Below are 22683 nucleotides of genomic sequence, written 5' to 3'. Positions count from 1 at the left end.
TTCTCTTTAATAGAAGCAGCATATTTTTCAATACAAAAGCTGTTTATCAAGGAATATTTGACAGTTCCTGAGACAGAAAGGGGTCATCAAAGTTTATGGATTAGCCTGAAGACATGGATTTTCCTTACATGCTTCTTTGGCAGGTTTCTATGACTATATACTTTCTCTTTCCTACAGAAATGCTTTTCTGACATATGACTAGATTTATCTGTGGATTGAGATATTCAGATTCTTGTATCTGCTTTATAGATTTGTAATGCTATTATTACTTCTTTTTATTAAATAAATTGCTATGTTTAAGGTCTAATGTTATCATTTTGAGTGGGTATGTTTGCATAAATTGAAGAATATTGATTGGAGCTTGAGAGTTAGACTGGTGAATAAAGGGAACATGTTTTCCAAAAAAACAGCTATATCCTGAGAGATCTGCACTAGTGAGATCAGGTTGGTGTGAGACAGAGAATGAATCAAGGCTTTATCCCAAGAGATATTAGAGATATGTCTATCTTAAATATGTGTCTAAAACTGAACTCATTATTCCTCTCCTGAAATAACCCTCTTAACCCCCAACTTCCCTGTTAGTGCTGAGAGTACTGCTATATTTCTAGTCACCCAGATTTATAGTCTACATGTCATCTCTCCAAATCCTCTAGCATATGGCCCTTTCTTTCCCATGATACTGTCACCACATTGGTTTAAGCTTTCATCATTTCAAACTTGGACTATTACAATAGCCTTTTAGTTGGTCTCTCCCCAACTACAATCTGTTTTCTATTTAGTTGTCAAACTGATCTTCCTAAAGCACAGATCTGATCATGTCACCATTTCTCTCCTCTAACTTCCCAATATTTCCTCCCCACCTCATTCAATAAACTCAAGCGGTTGATTAAAAATAAATAAATGCAAACACTTCGAATTGGTTTCCTCCTTCTTGTGGGAGCTATTTACCACTTCCACGTATTTCCTTCCCCCACCCTCCACCCAATCCCATCCTGGATTCTGGGTGTTTGTCTGTGGGTTGCTGTCTTTACCCAGAACATGTCCCAGCCATCTCAGCCACCAAACTGTGCTTTAACAGATGGGGCATCTAAGACTGCCCCTCTCTGATATAATGGACAGTAAATGTATCTCTCCATCCTAAGGATCTCTAGGGTTCCCTTGGTAGTTCTTCACTTCGAAACTGAACTTCTACTGGGGCAAGGGCAGGAATGGCTCTGAAGTACAACTACACCCAACTAACAGGAGTGCACTGGGGCTCTCCATCACTAACAATCTCTTATTACCTTCAGGACCCAATACAGAATCCTCTATTTGGCTTTTAATGACTATCATAGACATGGCCTCTAATGTTTGTTTTTTAAACAGCTTACTCTTTCCCTCTTACCCCATTTAATTAGTGATCCTTTGCCAAGGAATTCCAACTCTTGGCATTTTTACTAGTTGTACCCCAATCATGGATTTTTCTTCTTTCTCACTTCTATCTCTTGGCTTCAATGTCTTTTTTTGGGGGGGGAGGGAGGGTGCCAGTTAAAATCCCTTATTCAAGTAACATTTCCTGACTAGTCCCTTTCCTTTATGATCTTGTATATATTTGGTTGGCATGCTGTATTGGCACACCACATTGTGAGCTCTGGCGTAAATTTTTTTGGTTTTATTGGTATCCCCAATGTTTAATAGTGTACCTGGCATATAATAGGCTATTAATAAAGGCTTGCTGAATTGACTTGGATAGGTGAATTCATTGGCATAACGTGTGAGCAAACTTCCTTTACCACTGTAGAGTAGTTTCTGCAACATAAATAGATTTAGAGAATTACTTAAGAGTGGGTAGGGATTAAATGACTTATTAGGGAGCCTACTGTCAGTATATGTCAGAACTAGACAGCAGGACTAGAAACCAGATCTTATTGTTCTCAGGCTTACAGGATTTAGCCCTACACAGAGATGCCTCTCTAAGTACCAAATCTATACAAATTAATTTCAAAAAGGAGTAGGGATTGGGAGATTGAGGAAAAGTCTCATGTAAAAGACAGCATTTGAGTGGTGCTTTGAAGAAAAAAAAATGTCAGAAATGTTTTGCAGACTTTAAAAGGTCATAGAAACATCAACTATTAAATATGGCTGGGGAAAATGAGCAAACTTTAAAAGTTTCACTCATCAGAATCCAAGACAAAGAGTATTTATATATAGATTTACTTTGGAACATCACATATTCAAACTACCAAAATCCAAATAAATGCAGGGGCGGGGTGATCAAGAGAAGGCGGGAAGAGATAGAGAGAGTGCAGGCTCCCCAGTTACTGAAGGCAATCAGGCAGAATTAAATAAAGTTAAATACCAGAGTTGCTGTTTGTCCTTTATTGAGGAGGTCAAGTGACACCATGAGCAGTATCTCTTTTTTTCTTTAAGCTTTTCATTTTCAAAATATATGCATGGATTTTTCAACAACAATCCTTGCAAAACTTTATGTTCCACTTTTTCTCTCCTTTTCCCCCATCCCCTTCCCTAGATGGCAAGCAATTGGGAAATGTTAAACATGGTAAAAAATATCTATATCTGTATCTATATGCATGCACATATATGTTAAATCCAATATATGCTCATATAGTTATACAATTATCTTGCTGCACAACAAAAATCAGATCAAAAAGGAAAAAAAATGAGAAAGAAAATAAAATGCAAGCAAACAAAAAAAAGAGTGAAACTGTTATATCGTGATCCATACTCAGTTCCCACAAAACTCTTTCTGGGTGTAGATGCCTCTTTTCATCACAAGATCAATGAAGTGGCCTGAATCATCTCACCATTGAAGACAGCTGTGTCCATCAGAATTGATCATGATATAATGATCTTCTGGTTCTGCTCATTTCACTTGGCATCAGTTCATGTAAGTCTCTCCAGACCTCTCTGATAGTAACCTGTTGATCATTTCTTATAGAATAATAATATTCCACAACATTCATATACCATAACTTAGCCATTCTCCAACTGATGGGCATCCATTTAGTTTCCAGTTTCTTGCCACCACAAAAAGGGCTGCCACAAACATTTTTGCACATGTGAGTCCCTTTCCCTCCTTTAAGATCTTTTTGGATATAAGTCCTATAGAAATATTTCTGGATCAAAGGGCACATTTTGATAGCCCTTTGAGCCCAGTTCCAAATTGCTCTCCAGAATAGTTAGATCAGTTCACAACTCCACCAACAATGTATTAGTGTCCATGGGCAATATCTTAATTTGTAAGTGAATCAGACTTAAGTGAGGTAAAGTTGCACAGGATCACGAGCCTCACTCACACTCTCTTGTGGAATCATCAAAGTCCAGTGACAAGACAAAAGTCAGAACTGGCCATAGCTTGTGGATGACCTTAGCATCTTCTGAAGTCTAAACTCTAAGCCCTACAAGGTGCTTTCTTCATCTACCCATCCTATCAGGGAAAGTTTACATAGGCTAGGGATATTTGTTCCCTACCCTTCTAATTCACCAAGAGGTCTGAGGCTTAAAATGGTTCAGCCCAGTCTTGCCAAAAGGATGTGGCCAATATAGCTTCTTGGAGCAACAAGTGAGAGATGGGTGAATCAAGTGGCCCCCAAAGATGGATGAACAATCCTGAAAAGGGTTCTGTCAGCATTCAACCCAAAGGCGCTAATTCTTTCGAAACCCTCACCCAAGGCTCCTAGAGAAGATATGCCAAATAAAGTATAAGTTATATGGATTATTTGATCTCTGAAGCTTCATCAAAACCTAGAGAGCGAGAGATACCCAGAAACAGGCAGGAAGCCAGAAGAATTGGTGATTCCCATTACCACTGGAGAATTCCCATGAAAAGGCTAAGGGAAGATTTTGGGGTTCTAGAGAAAATTTAGCAGGGGCTTTAGAACCTCGCCCACCCCCCCACTCCCAATCATTTCTTTTATAGATGAGGAAACTGAGCTCAAGAAGCTCAGTGGCGGCTCTAACACAATGTACTGACAAAGACGTCATTTTCTCCAACCAGTGGGGGCCCCCCCTTCCCAAATGGGCGGGGCTGCCAAGCCTCTAGAATGGCCCAAGGTGTTTCTAAGAACCACTCCCCCTTCCGGTGGACCTGCGCTCGAAAGAGAAGGCGCCTGCGCCGCTAGGGGGCGAGAGCAGGTGCTGATACCCCGTCTCCCGCACAGTACCTGGAGGAGCCGTTACCAAGGCGGAGGACTACAGACCAAGGCGAAGGACTACAGATCAAGGCAGAGGACTATAGATCATGGCCGCCACAGGCCAGCTGGCGGGCAGGGTACCACGGACACGGCCGCCAGCTAGCTCTATACCTGCTTCCACAAAACGGCGAAAGCCCATTTTACCATACTGGTGTCCCCCGAAGAAGTCCCATCTGCCCCGGGCCGTACTGCGCTGGCTTTTAAGCATGGAGCTCACTTATTACCCTAAAAACATTAACAGGTGTGTGGATCCATGTGGTACCGCCCCCGTTAGTCTCTGGCACGCCTCTCGAGCCGCCCCGCCTCCAGGACTGCGCGGCACCAACCGGCTCCTGTTCCAACATCCAATATCTCCGCTGGGCGCCTTACACTCCCCCACCCCCCTTTTCTTCCCCTCCCTGTTTTCCTTTTCCCCTTCTCCTCTACCCCCATCCCCTCTCGCTCACCCCTCTCATCCTTATACCCCGTGCTCTGCACCTGCGCCGTCCCGCTTCGTTCAGCCTCGGTCACCTTAGGATCTAACGTCGGGTTTAAGCTATCCCGCTCTATCTTCGCACCTTAGCGAGCGCCTGCCCGCTCTCCACCCTCATACTCATCCTCATCCTCACCCTCCACCCCCACCTCCCTTCTCACCCCCACCCCCATCTTTAGGCAATCCCTCAAAATTCCACCCCTCGCGCGCCTGCGCTCTCCCTATCTCCTCCTGCCTTCGCTTGATCACCCCGCTCGTGCGTTTATCTGGATTTTGGTAGTCCGAGTCACCGCAGAGCCCCATGGAGTCCCTCCTGGCCGTGGTCTCTATTAAGGGAAAGCTATCAAGAGGTGGAAGAAGCCCGTATTTTTACGCAATAATCTTCGAATAATTATTTACTAAGCTCGTATTTATGTCAAAGACAAAAATAAAAGCTCCTTTCAAGGAGCTTGCTTACATTCTGGGGAAACTAACGCCACAATAGTAAAATGACCAGTCCGAGGAACCAACAGGTTAAGGGCGTGGCAGAACTGGGATTTAAACTAGTCATCTATTTGCGAATAAATTGATTTTAGCTCCTATACTTTCTGGCCTTTCCGTGAGAAACCCAGAATATAGCTGTCTTTAGGGTAAGAACTGAGATATACTGAGTAAGTCTCAAGATATTAATTATGTCCCCCTCTTTGCTAGATTTTTCATCTGTAAAATGGGGGCGATAATATTTACCTGAAAATGTGAGCATCCACTGAAATAACATTATATACAAAATGCTTTGGAAACCTTTGAGCAGCTACATAAATATTTGTAATTGTGTATTCCTGGAATTTGTTTAGGTTTCCTCTTGTGGCTATCTTCATTCCAAACCCTCTTCCCAAACTTTAACCCAATGAAATCCCTTCCTAAAGGAGACTTATTAAATTTAGGTTCACCCACTTCCATTCCTCTTTTCTGCTAGTGAACAAAACAAAGAAGAAATGGGAGTTGGGAACACAATATACATCTCACACATTCCACTTTTGACCTGTTGCTTTTTTTTGAACCTAGTTTTGTCTAGCAACAAAACTCAAAGTTCTTTGTGATCAGTATTAATTTTTAGAGCCCGCTTTAGCTCTGTTTGATAAGGCACAGGTGACAAATATTAACCAATATACATTTAGAAATAATGACACATCAAAATATTGTAGAGGGTATCCTATAATTATATAGTCTACCCTGAATTCTAAATTGATAGAATTTAGTTCAAAAAAAAATTAATAGATCCCTAAGAAAAACTTATAGATCATCATGTCCAACTCCCATTTTTAGATATAGATAAGGAAATCGAATCTGAGAATGGTTGAATCAAGGTCACAAAGCTACCGTAAGACAGAATTTGAATCTTTGAATCAACCTTTTGCATTTAGAACTACCTCTTTTTTCATTCTTAATGTACCAAACTATCTCAAAACCAAAGCATTTTGAAGAATTTTTCACTTTAGGTTTTATAACTCTTCAATTATTTCTAGTCCATGCTGAATATTTGAATTGTGCAATTCAATTCAATTTAAATCAATCAGCATTTGTTAAGGATTGTGCTAGGCCCTGAGGAATATGAAAAATTTATATTAGACAGGGCTCCATCCGTTTTAGTTTATAATCTAAATTGTTAATATAATATAATGGTGGACTAAAATAAAACATTCTGTTTAATCTCCTTGTTACTGGTCAGGGACTTCTCAAATGGCTTCCTGCTTGCAGAAATATTCAGTATCTATTATCCAAGGGATCTTAAACTGATTACTTTTGAGAATGGAAATTCTATAAAATCCAAATTGGCTAATTGGGCACAACTGGAAAAGGTAAGTATTAACCATATATGATTTTAAGAAAATAGCATATACCCCCAATTCTGATTTTTTTTTAATGCCTTAAATTGTGTATTCCCTATTTGATACTGAATTTCCCCAATGGCTGACCTCCATATTGGAAAATGATAACTTTTAACAAACTGCCAAGAGAGCAAATGTTTTGGGGTTTTTTTTTCCCCCTATGCCTATGATGATGAGTTGCAGAGAGCCATTCATGTATCTAGTTCCCTTTTGGAATCAGTAGAATCTACAAAATAATATTATGAGGCTGAAACCTTGAATAGAACCCAACTGAGTTGGAAATGGATATCAAGCACTGGATCTCATCAAGATAGGACTCGCCTTTCTACAGCAGTTCTTTGTGATTTTAAAATGTTTTCAGTTTATTAAAGACAGGATTTATGGGGACTTTGTATTTTGATTTTGACCTTGGATGGAAATCAATTTAGTTACCTAAACTAATGGAAAAGTAAATAATAGGAAAAATCAAATTCATAAATAATTTTAAAATTACATTTGGCTTCCTGATTTATTTTTATTTAAATTTGAATTTGGATTTAACTGATATAATATGCTATTCATAGCACTTCAAAAAAAAATCAGGAAGATGAAACTCAGTAAAAACTGGTTGTCTTTCTTGCCTTTTGTATACAAACTGGACACCATTACTTCTCAGACTAGTGCTACAAATTACACCCAACAGAGCTGAATATGTTCTCCGATTCCATCTTTCTTTGAGTAGGGAAAAGCAATTGAATTTTGGGTTGGAAAAAAGTCTGAAAACTTCTTTCTAAATTCTGCTGGCCTACAAATTACATTTGTAGTAAGAATATCTGGAAATACTTATATTACCAGTTGTCAGTAAGGAACTTTTAGTAAGGAAATTGATACTAACAAGCAATAATAGATTTTTAGACAAACCCCAATATAAATATACTGTAGATCAGAGATTCTAGAGCCAGGGTTCTTAACTATTTTTTATATTATCGATATCTTTGGCAGTCTGGTGAAGCCTATGGACTCTTCTCAGAAAAAAAAATTAAATGTATAAAATAAAATGCATAAGATTACAAGGAAACCAATTACACTGAAGGACCATCACCAAAAAATTTTTTTTTAAATCTCACAAACCCTAATTCTGCTCTAAAGTTAATACTATATTTATGTATATAATTATTTATATAATTTGTCTATAAGTTTACTTAGATAATTACTCTTCCCTAACCATGTATGACTATGATATATAATGACTGCTAGGTGGTGTAGGACATAAGACTCCTGGGCATGGAATCAGGAAGACCTAAGGTCAAATTCAGCCTCAGGCTCTGTGACCCTGGTCAAGTGACTTTGTCTCAATTTCCTCATCTGTAAAATGGGGATTATGATAGCACCCTCCTTCCAGAATTGTTTTGAGGACCAAATAATATAATCTCATATATTTTATTCCATTGAATTATGTTTGCTTTTTAGATGTAAGGAAATAGATTAATTGAAAGATATAAATGTAGGAGACATCTAAGTCAATAGAAAAAAATGAGAATGTAATGTAGAACTTTTTACTATCACAACTTACTTGGCTAACAGATTTTTTTTTAATTATTATTAGTTTTTTTCAAAAAAACATTTCAAAATACCCAAAGAATTAATTCATGGGACACTTCACAGTATACCTGGAGTACCAGAAATATTGATACAAGATATCTACACGTTATTGACAAAACAACAGTGAGTTAAGAGTTATTATTTATACTTTTCAGCTTTAAAAGAAACCTTTTAAGGCTTATGTAATTTTTTATTTCCAAGATTTTGTGTCAACAGCTGGTTTTTTATTTTGTTTGTTTTCAGAATTAAAAATATCCAAGACAGCTATGTGAACTTCACAGATTGTAACTACCAGATCAATTTGCCACCTGTGCTCAAAACAACAGCTTCGAAGTTTATCAAGAATAACATTAGGTTAACTGAATTATTGAGTAATCCCAATATACTCAATCATCAACTTAAAATAAACTTTCTGTGTCTATTACAAATGTTACATAGAAAACTCAATAGGAAACTTCATCCAAGTAAGTTTTCTCTTGAAAATATTTTTTTTCTTTCTCCTTTTTGGATCTTATATCCTGAAAAAGAAAACAATCCTAAGAGACTACCTAGTCTGCTAATAGGGGAGATGAAGACTGGACCTGAATTAAGCAGAAAGAAATGAAATTTCTCTTTGGTAATCCCCACATCACTAGGATATGCTTGTATTTCCTTTTTTGCTTCTTTGACTTTGCACCATTTTAACTACCCTTCTATTTGTTAGCAAAATTTTAGTCAAGTTACTAATTATATCATAGTATTTTGTGTTATCAAATCTTTATTCTCAAATTTATCATATATTATTTCTTCAACTATACAGTATGATTTTCAGTATTATAGCTTCAAGTAATTATTTTAATGATTCCAAATTGTTCACTGCTACAAAAGCTCCCTACTGACAGATATTTTCTCATCTTTACAACTTTACAACAACTTCTTCTTTTTTTGATTTATAAAAATTAACTTAAAAATCAATGAAATATTCTGAGCTTTTAAAAAATTTAAATTTTATTTTTTTCAATTACATATAAAAACAATTTTGAAACTTCATCTTTTTACAGTTTTGCTTTCCAAATTCTTTACCCTTCCTTTCTTTCTCCCCTCATTGAAAAAACAAGCAATTTGATATATTATACATATACAGTCATACAAAATATATTTCCATATTAGTCATGTTGTGAAAAAAACCACAAACAAGGAAAAAAATAAGAAAAATATAGGGAAATAAAAAAACAATACTTCAATCTGCATTTAGATTCTACCTTCAGAATTGTCTTGGATCTTTGTATTGCTAGCAATAATGAAACCATTCAGAGCTTATCATCTTATAGTATTCCTGTTGTTGTATATACTGTTCTCCTAGTTCTGTTCACTTCACTTTGCATTGAGTTATATAAGGCTTTTCAGGTTTTTCTGACAACATGTTGCTCGTCATTCCTTATGTTATAACAGTATTCCATCACAATCATGTGCCTCAAATTATTGTCAACCCCCAATTTCCAAATCTTTGCCCCCACCAAAAAAGCTACTGTAAATACATTTATACATATGGGTTCTTCTCCTCACATTCCCTTCCCTCCTCCTATCCTACCCTTTGCCTCCCCTTTCTTTTTTTGATCTCTGTGGGATTAGACCAAAATTATATCATTATGTTGGGGTCAAAGTTTAAATGTATCCAACTATGGTTGATAACGATTGGAAAACTCTATCACAGGTCAGGCACAGAAGTATTTATGAACATTTGGAGTGAAGATGGCTCTACATTTGCATATCTCTCTCTTTTTTTTTTAGATACTACAATTCTGCTTTGCACATAAAGTACAATTCCTTTTTTAAAGCAGGCACATCATGATGGATGGTCCCATGCCAATGTTTCCAGTGTCTCACAATCTATTCCAAACCTCTTGACAGTGCCTTTGTAATCCTCCTCTTCTGTGAGTGCTTACCTTGTATAACTTCTCCATAAAATAGCCTTTTATGCAAATATATGTTTGGCATTTGAACATGGCCAGCCCATCATTTTCTGTAATAAAGTTTGAATGCTTAGCCTTTCAACTCAAAAAAGGACTTCAGTGTCTAATACTTTATTTTGCCAGGTAAATTTCAGAATCTTTCTAAGACATTTTAAATGAAAGTGATTCAGTTTCCTGCCATGCCACTAATAATACTGTCCAGGTTTTACAGGCATATGACAGTGAGATCAGCACAATGGTCCTATAGACTTCAGTTTGGTAGGCCATGTAATATCTCTTCTCTCCCTCATTTTTCTTTGGAGCCTCTCAAACACTGAGCTAGCTCCAGCTATGTGTGATCAATCTCGTCTTGTGTATATTCTTGGAAAGTATACTGCTAAGGTAAATGAACTTATCCACAGCATTCACAGTTTTTCCATTTGTTATAACCAGTAGTTCCATGTATGGATGCTATGGTGCTGGATGGTAGAGAACTTCTATTTTTTTGATGTTGTTAGGCCAAAATTAGCACAAGAAGCAGAAAACCAATGCATATTCTGCTGCATCTCAGCCTCAGAAGCTGCATCAAATGTGCAATCATCTGCAAAATCACACACCTATTCTCCTCCCTCCTTTAGTTTTGACTTGAAGTCTTTATAAATTAATTTACCATCAGTGCAATAGCTGATGTTGATGCCATTTTCATTCTTGTTAAAGGTATTTGCAAACATTGCTGAAAACATCCACTGATGACTGGGAAAGTGAGAGTATCATCTCTTTATTTATTTGTTTGTTTATCTAACTACCTACCTATTTACTTATTATTAAAGCTTTTTATTTACAAAGCATATGCATGGGTAATTTTTCCAACATTGACCCTTGCATAACCTTTTATTACAAATTTTCCCCTCCTTCCCCCCACCCCCTCCCCTAGCTGGCAGGTAGTACAATACATGTTAAATATGTTGAAATACATGTTAAATGAGAGTATCATCTCTTTTCCAGAATTTGCAAGCATGCCATCAAAAAACAGACATACAAGGCTGATGAACTTCTGTGGGCAACCAAATTTTGTCTTTCACAAGTCCTCACAATTGACAGTATCAAAGTCCTTATCAGTTGGACAAATATGTATAAACTCTGTTCTGCTCCTGACATTTCTTCTGGAATTGTCAGGTAGCAAACACTGTATCGACTGTTCCTCTGCTCTTTCTGAAGCCTCACCCGTGCTGAGTAGTTCACCATCTTCCAGGTGACCTGAAAGAACTCTGGCCAAAATCTTGCCATCAGTGACTGAGAGAGAAAGAGAGAGACTCTCCTTCCCCCAGTTCTTTTAGTTTTCCACAAGATTATTTCCATTTTCTACAGATGGACAATGGAGGCATCTTTGAACTCTTAGGGGATAACCCTCTCTTTTCATGTAACCTAGAATTGTTAGTTTTTATATGAGCAGTGGATTTGTGCCTTGTAAATCTCAGCTGCAATAGAATCAGTACTAGGCACTTTGTCACACAAGAGGGTCTAATGGCATTCAAAACCTATTCCTCAGTTGGAGAAAGAGGCTAGAGAGATTGATTTCAACTTGAGGTAAAAAGTCAATGGCTTCAGCATAGATTGATGATCATAATGATCAGTCCATCTCTCCAGGATTATATTCTTATCACCAATCAATCTGGCTCCATTACCACTGAGTGGTTGAGATGCACTATAGGTCTTTGACTGTAAATGGCATTTTGAACATTATAAAAGCACTTTGGATTGTTGCTATTAGTATAAAATTTAAACTTCATAGGCCTTCTTACTGAGCCAAGAATACAGTTTTGATGGAGTTAAACACTATCTTCTTAAAGATGGACAGACTACCTATTGATAAATCATGTAAAGTTATTGTTTTTTGTTTAGCACTTTCTGAATTTTCTCAACATTTCCAACAACATTCTCAACATTTCAACACATATCTTGATATTTGTGAGTGTTCTGGCACACGTGAGTCAATATAGTGCTGTACACCAAATATCTGAAAACTCCCATTCACTGCTGGGAAACATGTGTTGGCTCAATTTTTCCTCCAAGTTAACACTGTAATCTCTTGAAATTAAGTTTTATAGTAATTATCTTGTTTTGGGGCTGCCGCTTTTGTTAAATGTGACTGCTTAGCTTGGATCTGTGTCTATGATCATTCCAGCATTCTGTACCATACATTGCCTTCATTACTTTTGTTTTTTTTTCTTTTTTACAATGACATTAGATATGCATCCACAAAATTTTATTGCATTTAGGTAATTAGAAGACAATATGGGTGATAAGAGATCATTAGACATATAAATCTTCAATAATAAGTGGCCATTGCTGCTGTTTCCCCACTCCATTTCCTCCAACAATTCCCTGTCATGTCTGATAGTCTGTGTGTATTCTGGTGATAGTCATTCAGAATTACAAGCTTGATCTTTTTCAGCACACTGATGGATCTCCAGGTCTTCATAAAATTTTTCTTTGACTTTATCAGGACTTAATATGGTAGAAGCATAAGACACAATAATGGTGGTATAGTGCTTTCTTGCAAGTGGCAATCTCATTGTTATGAGCTTGTTATTCCTTCCTTTTTAGAGGCATATAGGCTTAATAACTAGATTGGTTTTCATGCAAAACCTCTTTCAGCTTCATGGTATTCCCTGTCACTTTAGCCACTCCAGAAGAATGTGCTTCCAGTTCTGACATTGATAAACTGGCCTTCATTTGCCAGCCTTGTTTTACTCAAGATTTCTATTTGAATGCAATTCCTGCTGAGTTCTCTTGCAAGAAGAGCTACTCATCTTTCAGGACTACTGGAATTCTTATTGTCCATAAGTATGTGCACTTTCCATGTACCAATAGTAAGTGGAATTTTATCTTACAAAAGTTTTTGTGCATTTTTTTGTGTTTTGACTGCAGGGTATATCCCCACCTACTGTGATAAACAAGCCAGGTTTGGTGAAAGAGAAAAAAAAAATTAGGGCACCTTTTATAGCCTCCGTCACTCTAAAAGTTAAGCAGTGTGGTCCTTAAAAGATACTGCTCAGGTCTCTGAGAGCTTTCAAATCCCACTGCTACTTCCAGTGAGCCTGGGCCATCTGTTTACAGGGGTGTGATTATAGATCCTGGTGTATCTGCACCCACTGCTTCATCACTTTCCTTGCCTTATCGGGATTTTGAAATAGGGAATAATGGTAAAAATAGCATTGGTAAAATCTTTTGACTCACATAAATTGGATTTAAGTGAGTCAGTATTATGCAAGATCGTCAGCCTCATTCTCTTCCAGATCAGAGTCCCAGTGGCAAGCTGAAGTCAAGATGATTAGCTGTGGCTCAGAATACAATTGATGGACTTTCATCTTTAATGTCTAACCAAACCCTGAAGTCTCCACAGCTCATGCTTCCATTGCCTTCATGGCCTATTGGAACAAATTGTTTGCATCTGCCCATTTAACTAGGGGCAGTCTTCATATGCTTTCGGTATCTCTCTAATTCGCTGCTGGGTTTGAGACCTGTCAGTTACTTTCAACCAGATTTGGCCCATCTGCCTAAATGATTTACTGGGGTGTGGCTGCTGAGAATGTTACAGGTGAAAGTTGGGTGGTAGATTGACACTAAAGGCGGAAAACAGCTCTGAAAAGATCTCAGCAGCCCTCACACCAGAAGTATGAGTCTTCCCCTTTGCACTTAGTAAATCCAGTGATGGTATTAGCTGGGTCAAATGTTATGCACAATTTTATCACTCTTTGGGCAGACTTCCAAATTGCTTTCCAGAATTGTTAGACTAGTTCACAACTTCACCAATGATGTATTAATGTCCCAGTTTTCCCACATCCCTTCCAATATTTGTCTTTTTTCTTTTGTGTCATAGTAGTCAAACTGATATATGTGAGGTGGTTTGGAATTGTTTTAATTTTCATTTTTCTAATCAATAGTGGCTTTTGAGATTTAAAAAAAATACCACTATTTCTTTGACAAAGAGACCTAACTCAGTTTTAATTGATAAATGATGGACAGAAGCAGCTACATCGAAAGAAAGAACACTGGGAAATGAATGTGAACTATTTGCATTTTTGTTTTTCCTCCCGGGTTATTTTTACCTTCTGAATCCAATTCTCCCTGTGCAACAAGAGAACTGTTCGGTTCTGCAAACATATATTGTATCTAGGATATACTGCAACATATTTAACATATATAGAACTGCTTGCCATCTAGGGGAGGGGCTGGAGTAAGGAGGGGAAAAATCAGAACAGAAGCGAGTGCAAGGGATAATGTAAAAAAATTACCCTGGCATTGATTCTGTCAATAAAAAGTTATAATTAAAAAATACCACTATAGATAGATTTGATTATTTCATCTGAAAACTATATCATTGATCATTTATCATTTGGGGAATGGTTTGTGTTATTATAAATTTAACTCAATTCTATATATATATATTTGAGAGATGAGGTCTTTATCAGAGAAAATTGTAAAATTTTATTCAGTTTTTTGCTTTCCTTCAAATCTTGGTGGCATTGATTTTGTTTGCACAAAAATTTATAATTAAATATAATCAAAATTATCTATTTTATATCTCATAATGCTTACTATTTCTTGTTTGTTAATTAGTTCTTCCTTTATTCATAGATATGAGAAGTAAACTATGCCATGCTATCCAAATTTGCTAATGATATCATCATCCTTTATGTCTAAATCATGTACTCATTTTGACCTTATCTTGGTTAGCTGTTGGTTTTTTTTTGCCAAATTGCTTTCCAGTTTTTCCAACATTCTTTTTTTTTTTTTTTTTTTTTTTTTTTGCAAGTAGTAAGTTCTTTTCCCAAAATTCTGGATCTTTGTGTTTATCAGGCACAAGATGGTGGTTTTCTACTTGCATATTGTGTACATGATGTGTACACTGATCTATCACTCTTATTTCTCAGGTAGTACTAGATTCTTTTGACAATTATCTCTTTGTAATACGGTTTGAGATCTGGTAAAACTAGGCCATCTTATTTCATACTTTTCCCCCCCATTATTTTCCTTGATACTTTTGATCTTTTGTTCTTCCAGATGAATTTTCTTATTACTTTTTCCAGCTCTCATAAGATTTTTTTTGGCAGATTGGTATAGCATTGAATAAGTATATTAAATTAGGTAGAATTGTGACTTTTATTATTATTGGCTTGGGTAACCAATATTTTTCAATCTTTCAGATTGGATTTTATTTGTGTGAAAATTGTTTTGTAATTCTGTTCCAGGGTTTGTGTTGGCAGGTAGACTCACAAGGATTTTATGTTGTGTACAGGTATTTTACATGGAGTTTTTCTTTCTGTTTCTTGCTGCTGGACTACAACTTTGCTGAAGTTAATTATTTCATCTAGTTTTTTAGCTGATTCTTTGGCATTCTCCAAGTACACTATGATTAAATTTTCTCATTGCCTATTCTAATTGCTTCAATTTCTTTTTGTTATTGCTCTAGCTAGCATTTCTAGCATAATACTGAATAATAGTGATGATAATGATATATTTCCTTCACCCCTCATAAGGCTTCATTTATTCCTATGCTTTCTGGAGTTTTTAATAAGAATATGTGTTATATTCTGTTAAAAAACTTTTCTGCATTTATTGAGACGATAAATCTTTGTTGGTTTTGCCACTGATATGGACAATTATGTTTATAGATTTCTTAATATTAAACCTACCCTGCATGACTGCTATATATCTCACTTGGTCCTAGTTTATGATCTTTTTTATATGTTGTTATAATATTCTTGCTAGAATTAAAAAAATTTGTATTGATAATTACTAGTTTATAGTTTTCTTTCTCAATTTTTTTTGTATTAAAGTTTAGGTATTAAAACTACATTTATGTCAGACAAGAAATTTGATAGGATTCCTTCTTTACCTATTTTTTCATAATGATATACATGTATTAGAATTAATTGTTCCCTAAATGTTTAGTAGAATTCATTTTTAGATCTGTCTGGTTCTGGGAATTTTTTCCTTAGGGAGTTCATTGATGGCTTGTTCAATTTCTTTATCTAAGAATGGGTTACTCAAATATTCTATTTCTACTTCTATTAATTTGGGCAATTTATATTTTTGGAGATATTCATGCAATTCCCTTAGATTCTAATTTTTACCAATATATAATTGAGCAAAATAACTCCAATAATTGCTTGAATTTCTTCTTTATTAGTGTTGAATGAAATTTCCCTTTTCATTTTTTATAATAGTAGTTTGGTTTTCTTCTTTCTTTTTTTAAATTAAATTAGCCAGTGGTTTATGTTACCTCTCCAAGAAAAAACCATTCCCAGTTTTATTTACTATTAGTTAGTTGTTTTCTAGCTTTATATTTCATTTTTAATCTTCAGAATTTCTAGTGTGGTGTTTAATTGAGAATTTTAATTTTTTTCTCTTTCTAGTTTTTTTTAAAAGTATATCCCCAATTCATTAATGTGTTGTTCTTCTGATTTATTGATGTAAATATTTGGAGATATAAATCTTTCCCTAATTACTGCTTTGAATATATCCCGTAAATTTTAATATATTTTCTCATTGTTGTTATTCTCTAATAAAATTATTATTTCTTTGATTTATTTTTAAATTTTTAAATTTAATTTTAAGATTAGATTATTTAGCCTTCAATTAACTTTCAATCTATTTTTATGTCCCCTTTTTAAATATTTTATTTTTTAATTACATGTAAATACAAATTGTAACATTCATTTTAAAAAATGAGTTTCATATTTTCTCTCTTCTCTTCCTTCTTTATGGTATAAGCAATTTGATGTAGGTTTTATATGTGTAATCATTTTATATGTGTTAAACATTTTCATATAAGTAAAGTTGTGAAGGAAGAAACAGTCCAAAAGAAAAAAAAAGCTATGATAAAAAAAAAGTGAAAATAATACGCTTCAATCACATTTAGACTTTCATATTTAGACTCCTCCAGCTCTTTTTGTATTTAGATTCCTCCAATTTTTTCTCTAGAGTGTGGATAGCATTAAATTCTAAAAGGATGCATTTAATATTTCTGCCTTTCTTTATTTGGTTATTAGGTTTTAATGCCTTAATACATGATCATTTTGGGGGGGAGATGCTAAATACCACTGAGAAAAAGGCTTATTTCTTTCTATTCCCATTCAGTTATCTCCAGAAGCTTGTCATTTTTAATTTTCTTAAAATTCTATTTATCTGCTTAACTTCTTTCTTTTTATTTTTTGTTAGATTTTTCTAGTTTTTAGAGGGCAAATTTGAAGTCCCCCACTAGTAGTATAGTTTAACTGTTTTCCCCTATAAGTCACTTAATTTCTAATTTTAGAATTCTGATACTATACCATTTGGATAAATATGTTTAGTATTGATATTGCTTCACTGACTATGGTACCTTTTAGCAAGATGTAGTTTCCTTGCTTATCTTTTTAAATTATCTCTATTTTTACTTTTACTTTATCTGAGATCATGATTTCTATTCCTTTTTTTTATTTCAGTTGAAGCATAATAGATGCTTCTCTCTCCCCTTGCCTATCTTTTGTGTGTTTGTCTCTCTGCTTCAGGTATGTTTCTTGTAAACAATGTATTATAGGATTCTGGGTTTTAATCTATTCTGTTACACTCTTCTGTTGTATGGATAAGTTCATCCCCTTCATATTCACAGTTATGATTACTACTTGTATATTTCCCTCCAACCAATTTTCTCCCTGTACTCTTTCCTCTCTTTTCCTTCACCTACCCCTCTTCAATTATGTTTTGCTTCTGATCACCATCTCTCCTAATTTGCCATTCCTATTATAACTCCCACTCCTTCTCTTATCCTCCTCTCCTATATAGTAAGATAGATTTTTTGGGGGGGGTGGGGGAGAGACTGAGGATATATATTTTTTAAATTTTAAACAAATACAAAATAAGAAAAGAAAAAAAAAGCTTTCATTTAATAGAGCAGACTATATAAATTCTCTTTTCAAGAAAACCTGTACTACATAATGTTTTCAAAGCTATCCAGCTTTTCTTTGCTTCCTTGTTGGTTTTCTTTTGTTTTTCACACACACACACACACACACACACACACACACATACACACACACTCTCTCTCTCTCTCTCTCTCTCTCTCATACAAATATATATAAGAAGGTGAATGTCAAGATATCTTCCTTCATATGTCTAAGTCTTTCCATGTTTGTTTGTTTGTTTAATCAACCAGCTCATCATTTCCTATATCACAGCAATATTCCAACCCAGTCATATGCTATCTGAGAGATTATCTATGAAAGTTTTTTCCCAAATTTTTCTGCATTCCTTTTGTTCTTGGATACGACTTTTTCATATAAGAAAGTTTAAATTTAAAGTAATCAAAATTATTATTTTTTTTATACTTCAGCTATGCTCTTACTTTATAATATAGTTTTAGGTCTAATACTTCCTTTACATCTTTTCTCCCTGACTTCTTTGAAGTTCTGACTTTTTGTTTTTCCAAATGAACTTTGTTAATTTTTTTTTCTAATTCAGTAAATTTTTTTAATAATTTAATTGGGATGATATTAAATTAATAGAAGAGTTAGGCAAAATTATCATTAAAATTATATTGGCTTTACTTACCCATAAAAAAATAAATATTATTTAATTATTTACAACTGAGCATATTTGTATAAAAAGTGTTTTATGTTCTTATTCATATAATTTCTGTGTCTTTTTTGACAGTTATATGCTCAGATATTTTATACTGCCTAGATGTTTTGTTGGTCTAAAATAACATTGAATAATATTGCTTACACATGGTGTAGTTTCTTTATTTTTTATTTTTGATTAAATCTTTTATTAACTTTTAATTTTTGTATGAAGACATGATTACATACTAAATTCTACTCCTGCCCTTTATTTTATCTTTGTTTGTATCTCTAATTTTTTAAATATTTCCAAAAGCAATATATTATTGAATTCAAATTTTTAATATGCTGTCAGTTTACATTTTATGGGTAAATTCATTCCATTGACATTCTAAGCTATAATTATTGGTTTTTTTCCTCCTTCTTATTTTTCTTTACTTTTCTCACTGTATTTACTCACTTCTCTGCTTTGCTTCTATCCACTACTTTGCCCTCCTATTCCTCTAAGAATCCCTCCCTTATTCTCTGCTCCATCCTATCCCCTTCTCATCTTATTTCTTTCTGAATTTAGAAGACATATATATATATATATATATATATATATATATATATATATATATACATACATATATATATGTATGTATATATATATATATATATATATATTTCCCTCTTTAACCCATTTTTGATGAGAATAAGTTTTCAGCACAATCTGTCTTCTCCTCTGCTAGCTTCTCTATTATCAACTTGCCTCATTTTTATGAGATACTTATTACTTTTTATCTCTCCCTACAGTTTTATTTTTTTAGAATCACCCCATCATATATAACAATCATAAGAATATTGCTCATACTTTTACGTATACGAAATAACCAATTTGATCTTGTTCATCCCTTATAATTGGTCTTTAATGTTTACCTTATATTTATCTTGAATATAATTTTCCTTAAATTATGGGGTTTTGTCCATTTTTTTTTCATTCAGGACTGTAATTGACTTTGCTGAATATGTTATCCTTGGTCATAACAGAACTAGTCTACCTGCAGAATTTCTATTATATATAACTCTTTGAGTTTGATTTGAAAGATGTTAAGGTTTAAAGAAATATTTGTTTTTTCTTTCCCATTAGAATGTTAGTGTTATATAAATCCTTCCAGTTGCTCCAAATTTGTTTTTTCTGGATTTTTGTGTTTGTATTTCAAAGTTCCTACTAAATTCTGATGTTTTTGTCAAAAATTCTTGAAAATCCTCTTCTATAAAGATCTATTTTTATTCTCTGTAGGATTTTCCCATAGAACTTGTTTTCAGGGTAAGTCATTCTTGATTTTAAGTCTATATATATTTTGCTTTCTGGAATATTGTATTCCAAGATCTCCTCTTATTTTTAATATAAGATTCTGAGTTTTATGTGATAGTGTAATGTAGTGAGCACAACTCCAAAAGTGACCTACCAGAATTCTGTCCTTACATTCTTGATAGATCCCCTTTCTAGCCACCTACAGCTTTACAGGCTTCCTTACCACCTGGTGGACACCCTCTATTGCCAATACCCATTGAATTTTTTAGCCACACACAGCTTCCTGGTGCCCTGGGACAACTCTGTCCAGGCCAAACCTATGTGGAAAAATAATAACCTACTTAAACTCATTCATTAATGATAAACATGTTTCTACTCTATCATATCTACCCCAATCTTTTGGTACTGAACCCTAGTTGACATTGTTCAAAATCTCATTCTCCATTTCCCACTGACATCCCTTATTGACATTCCCTCTAACTAAACCCCATATCCCATTTTAATTAAACTCCCACTTTATATAAAGTTACCCAACCTTTTCTCTCTGCTCGCTGGAATACTTGCTCCATAAATAACAAGCTGCATTTTATCCTAGACCACTTTCTTTCTTGTACTGTCTTCTAGTATTTACTGAGACTTATTTTCCTCTTAATTATACAACTTCCCTGGTCACCCTTTCCAGCACTAATTGTATTTTCACTTATATCCCTCAACATCTTGGTGGAGGTAGGGGAATTATTAGATCATTGCTTGTTTCCTTTTGTCACTTCCAGGTTCTTCCTAAATCACCATCATTAAATAACCTCTCCTTTGAAGATCATCCAATCCATATTCATTACCCAATAAAGAGTCTATTGTCTACAGACCCCTGAACATTCTCTCACCTTTAAAAAAATACATTTTTATTATATTCAACATTTCCAGTGACATTTAAAAATTTTTAACATTCATTTTTTAAAAATTTTGAGTTCCAAGTTCTCTCCTCCTGTCCATCCATCACCTCTTGAAAAGGCAAAGCATTATGTCAACATATGAAGTCATTAAAAACATATTTATGTATTAGCCATGCTGCAAAACATACACACACCCCAATACCAAGAATAATCAAGAAAGTAAAAAAAAGCATACTTCAATCTATACTCAGAGTTCATCAATTTTCTCTCTAGAGATGGATAGTATTTTTCATCATGGAAATTGAAATTGTCTTTTATTAGTCTTGATAAGAATAATTAAGTTTTTTACAGTTGATGATCCTTATAATTTTGCTGTTACTGAATACAATGTTTTGCTGGTTCTGTTAACTTCACTTTGCATCAATTCATGTAAATCTTCCCAGGTTTTTCTAAAACCATTCTCCTCATTGTTTCTTATAGAACAATAGTATTATATCACAACCATATACCACAACTTCATTCCTTAATTGATGAGTTTCCACTGAATTTCAAATTCTTCGCCATCACAAAAAGTCACTATAAATATTTTTGTGTGTGTGCATGTGGGCTAAAAATATTTTTGCACAAATAGTTTCTCTTTGATTTCTTTGGATGCAGAGCTAGTAATGGTATCTCTGAGTCAAAGGACATGGGTGTGCACAATTTTATAGCCTTTTGGGTGTAATTCCAAATTGTTCTACAGAATGGTCAGACTAATTCACAACTCTACCAGTAGTACATCAGTGTTCCAGTTTTTCCCTATCCCCAACAGCATTTGTGATTTTCTTTTTCTGTTACATTAACTCATCTGAGAAGTATGGAGTAGTATCTGTGAGTTGTTATAATTTGTTTTTTTCTCTAATTAAAAGTGATTTTAGAGCATTTTTATGTGACTTTTTTCATAGTTTTGATTTCTTTTTCTAAAAATCTTTGACTTACATTATTATTAATTTAAGGAATGACTTACATTTTTATAAATTTGGCTCACTTCCATATATATTTGAGAAAAGAGGCCTCTTGTAAATATATTCCCCCAGTTTTGTATTTTCCTTGTAATTTTGATTGTATTTGTTTTGTTTGTGCAAAAGCTTTTTAATTAACTTCCTCTAATCAAAATCATCTGTTTTATTTTTCATAATTCTCTCTGTCTTATTTGTTTCATGGATCTGACTTACATTTCTCTATGTTCCCCTAACTTGTAGTATTTTCTTTTTATGTATCAATCACTTAACCATTTTGATTTTATCTTGGGTATAAGATTGTGAGGTTGTAAGGTGTTGGTATATGCCAGTTGTCTGGTTTTGGCCAGACTGCTTTCCAGTTTTCCTAGCAATTTTTGTCAAATGGTGAGTTCTTGCCCCTAAAATTTGGCTCTTTTGAGTTTATCAAATGCTGGCTTACTATGATCATTTATTAGTATCTATCCACCTCTCTTTCTGCTTTGCAACTCCAAACTCTGTTCTCATCCTCACTGTAATCCCACAGCTCTTTGCCAGGCTATCACTCTTGCTCTGGCTGTATTCTTCTTTTCCCTGTCTTGACTTCTTGGTGAACTAGTTCAATTCTACAGTATTTTCTTCTCAAGCATTGTTATATCTTTATCCTATTGAAAATCTTGTCCTTCCAAAACTTCCAAAACTCCTTCCAAAACTTGACTACTCCCACCATTTGTTGCTTTTGCTTCCATTCATGTGCTTCTGAGTAAACTGTACAAAAATCAAAAAATCATGCTGACTGAGTCTACTATAATTTTATATTGTATAATTGCAGCTGGGCACTCATTTTAAAAAGGGAATTTTTTAGTTC

The 22683-nt window shown here is 34.6% G+C and overlaps 1 protein-coding gene and 1 long non-coding RNA gene across 2 annotated transcripts in view; one reads left to right on the top strand and one right to left on the bottom strand.

The window, feature by feature from the left end:
- Positions 1 to 2343: 2343 nt before the first annotated feature.
- Positions 2344 to 4257, bottom strand: LOC127540525 (uncharacterized). Its single transcript, XR_007948215.1, has 2 exons — positions 4164 to 4257; positions 2344 to 3676 (listed from the first exon to the last, which is right to left on the bottom strand). It is a non-coding gene; the product is annotated as an uncharacterized LOC127540525 (long non-coding RNA).
- Positions 3964 to 22683, top strand: part of SPATA4 (spermatogenesis associated 4) — a 35582-nt gene continuing 16862 nt past the window's right edge. The window contains exons 1-4 of the mRNA XM_051965248.1: positions 3964 to 4434; positions 6374 to 6503; positions 8119 to 8237; positions 8358 to 8578. Coding sequence (XP_051821208.1) covers positions 4241 to 4434; positions 6374 to 6503; positions 8119 to 8237; positions 8358 to 8578 — 664 coding nt within the window. The 5' untranslated portion in view covers positions 3964 to 4240. The remainder of the gene's footprint in view (positions 4435 to 6373; positions 6504 to 8118; positions 8238 to 8357; positions 8579 to 22683) is intronic.

The sequence above is a fragment of the Antechinus flavipes genome, chromosome 6 (genome assembly GCF_016432865.1).
Source record: "Antechinus flavipes isolate AdamAnt ecotype Samford, QLD, Australia chromosome 6, AdamAnt_v2, whole genome shotgun sequence".
Lineage (NCBI taxonomy): Eukaryota > Metazoa > Chordata > Mammalia > Dasyuromorphia > Dasyuridae > Antechinus > Antechinus flavipes.
The sequence above is the reverse complement of the archived record's forward strand: the minus strand, read 5'-3'. Positions and strand labels throughout refer to the sequence as shown.